The sequence below is a fragment of the Sinocyclocheilus anshuiensis genome, unplaced genomic scaffold, assembly GCF_001515605.1.
Source record: "Sinocyclocheilus anshuiensis isolate Anshui unplaced genomic scaffold, SAMN03320099.WGS_v1.1 scaffold227, whole genome shotgun sequence".
NCBI classification, from domain to species: domain Eukaryota; kingdom Metazoa; phylum Chordata; class Actinopteri; order Cypriniformes; family Cyprinidae; genus Sinocyclocheilus; species Sinocyclocheilus anshuiensis.
In genome coordinates, this window is record NW_015549590.1 from 2,612,716 (window position 1) to 2,616,114 (window position 3,399).

A 3,399-nucleotide genomic window follows, 5' to 3' on the forward strand; every position below is an offset into this window, starting at 1 on the left:
GGAAAATAATGTGTTTTTTGAACTTTAAACCGCATAAACACATTTCATTACACCAAATACACAAAATAATGTTCTTTTTAGCAACATCATATGACCCCTTTAATACAGAAACCTATACAAAACCAATACAAAATATAGAAACCTTATTTGATCAAAAAACATAATACTGTGAAATATTATTTAATTCTATACTTTTCTGTTTCCTGTTTTAAAATTATAGTTAAAATGTAATTTATTCCTGTAATGGCTTCAGTGTCACATGATCCTTCAGAAATCACTCTAATATGCTGATTTGATTCTCAAGAAACAATTCTTATTATCATTGTTGAAAACAGTTGTGCTGCTTAATATTTTTGAGGTAACCGTGAACCATTTTTTCAGGATTCTTTGATAGAAATAGCAGCATTTTTTTAAATAGAAATCTTTTGCAACAGTATACAGTAAATGTTTTTACTGTCACTTTTGATCAATTTAATGTGTCCTTGCTAAATAAAAGTATTCATTAAAAAATCCTTTTGAACGATAGTGCATGTCCTTTATTATCTAATCAAAAGACAAAATCATTATTGCTTGCTTTCAATTATAATTTCAGGTTACTTTAATGCATTTATGTCAGAAAAGGATTCATGCTGATATTGGCCATAATTCTACTTTGCGTTTTGGAGGGCAATTTACTGTATGTACAATATTCCTGGATTAAACCTTCAAAAATACTGTATGAGGAACAATACCATAGGTGTACTTTCATTCAGAGACTTTCATTAAGAGACTGGCTTATCTTATCTTTTCAACTGACCAAAATAAATAAAATATATAAAATATTTTAATTAAAATGCAGTTTCATAGCCAATAAGAGATATTCAGCCACCATTGGCAGGTGTAGCAAAAAGTTAATTTTGGCCGCTGTGTGCATTTGTGCAGGTGGATTGTGTGAAAGCCTCGTCTCTCAGTGGGAGGAAGGGATTGGTGCTGTGATGGGAGCAGCAGTGCAGTGTGTGTGGGTGTCTGAAAATAGCGCCCACTGCTACACCACAGTACAGTTACAAAACTCCACAGCACTCACAGGCACTGCACCACTCGCTTTCATTACAGGGTTAAAGATAAAAGCAGATAGGGACGCAGGTTATATTTGAATTGACACAACCACCAAGTCCCTTTCACGTTTATCAATGCAGTAAAAATAGTCATGTGCTAGAGCTTTAAAATGGACAGATTTTAAGCTCGTAAGGGCATAGGGTGGATGGAGATCAGCAATAGAAGGTACGTACTGCTAGAGTAGTCTGGTGGGGCGTACATGTCGTTGAGATGTACTGGTCCCGGCTTGGCCACTTTCAGATAGACCATGTCTGAAGTGTTCTTCAGGGCGGCCACAGCCTCCTCATGACGCACATCCTGAAGTATAATGTTATTCACCTGCGAAGGCAGACACACACACGCATGTTACATCGGCTGGTCTCTGAAGCGTGACTCAGAATGTTCACGACAGCACATTTTAAGTTGTGGGAAGGAAGCGACTGGAGCGGAGGCCGGATGGCCCCACACTCGGCGACGACGCTCCATTCTACTATTTATTATTAATAAAAACTATTATTATTATTAATTATATATTATATATTAACTAACAGGCATATTAACTAACATACACTGCAGGAGACAACAATAAATACATATTTAAATTCTAAAATTAAATAAAATAATTATATCAATAAAATAATTACTTACAAATTAATAAATAAATAGCAAAATGCATAAAAGCACATAACAACATTATATTTTTAGAGCGTTATAAGGTATTCCTTTATTTTAAAGGAATACCTTTAAAGAGGGAAGTTGTGGCCTAATAGAGGGAAGTCGTGGCCTAATGGTTAGAGAGTCGGACTCGTAACCCAAAGGTTGTGAGTTTGAGTCTCAGGTCCGGCAGGGATTGTAGGTGGGGGGAGTGAATGTACAGCGCTCTGATTTGATTCTCAAGAAACAATTCTTATTATCATTGTTGAAAACAGTTGTGCTGCTTAATATTTTTGAGGTAACCGTGAACCATTTTTTCAGGATTCTTTGATAGAAATAGCAGCATTTTTTTAAATAGAAATCTTTTGCAACAGTATACAGTAAATGTTTTTACTGTCACTTTTGATCAATTTAATGTGTCCTTGCTAAATAAAAGTATTCATTAAAAAATCCTTTTGAACGATAGTGCATGTCCTTTATTATCTAATCAAAAGACAAAATCATTATTGCTTGCTTTCAATTATAATTTCAGGTTACTTTAATGCATTTATGTCAGAAAAGGATTCATGCTGATATTGGCCATAATTCTACTTTGCGTTTTGGAGGGCAATTTACTGTATGTACAATATTCCTGGATTAAACCTTCAAAAATACTGTATGAGGAACAATACCATAGGTGTACTTTCATTCAGAGACTTTCATTAAGAGACTGGCTTATCTTATCTTTTCAACTGACCAAAATAAATAAAATATATAAAATATTTTAATTAAAATGCAGTTTCATAGCCAATAAGAGATATTCAGCCACCATTGGCAGGTGTAGCAAAAAGTTAATTTTGGCCGCTGTGTGCATTTGTGCAGGTGGATTGTGTGAAAGCCTCGTCTCTCAGTGGGAGGAAGGGATTGGTGCTGTGATGGGAGCAGCAGTGCAGTGTGTGTGGGTGTCTGAAAATAGCGCCCACTGCTACACCACAGTACAGTTACAAAACTCCACAGCACTCACAGGCACTGCACCACTCGCTTTCATTACAGGGTTAAAGATAAAAGCAGATAGGGACGCAGGTTATATTTGAATTGACACAACCACCAAGTCCCTTTCACGTTTATCAATGCAGTAAAAATAGTCATGTGCTAGAGCTTTAAAATGGACAGATTTTAAGCTCGTAAGGGCATAGGGTGGATGGAGATCAGCAATAGAAGGTACGTACTGCTAGAGTAGTCTGGTGGGGCGTACATGTCGTTGAGATGTACTGGTCCCGGCTTGGCCACTTTCAGATAGACCATGTCTGAAGTGTTCTTCAGGGCGGCCACAGCCTCCTCATGACGCACATCCTGAAGTATAATGTTATTCACCTGCGAAGGCAGACACACACACGCATGTTACATCGGCTGGTCTCTGAAGCGTGACTCAGAATGTTCACGACAGCACATTTTAAGTTGTGGGAAGGAAGCGACTGGAGCGGAGGCCGGATGGCCCCACACTCGGCGACGACGCTCCATTCTCCGGCTCTCAGCCGTCCGGTCACAAAAGGAAGGGAGGGAGGGGAAGCTGGAAAGGCGTAGTGCTTTTTCCTTTGTAGGGGCACCTACACACTACAGAAAGCTGAGTGTTTGATGGGTAAACATGTGTCTGATTTGTTTTGAGGATGTGGAAAGTGACAGGTCTGAATT

At 38.0% G+C, this 3,399-nt stretch overlaps 1 protein-coding gene across 1 annotated transcript in view; it reads right to left on the reverse strand.

The window, feature by feature from the left end:
• Positions 1-3,399, reverse strand: part of dlg3 (discs, large homolog 3 (Drosophila)) — an 80,354-nt gene that overhangs the window by 35,337 nt on the left and 41,618 nt on the right. Inside the window, exon 6 of the mRNA XM_016446568.1 lies at positions 2,937-3,081. Coding sequence (XP_016302054.1) covers positions 2,937-3,081 — 145 coding nt within the window. The remainder of the gene's footprint in view (positions 1-2,936; positions 3,082-3,399) is intronic.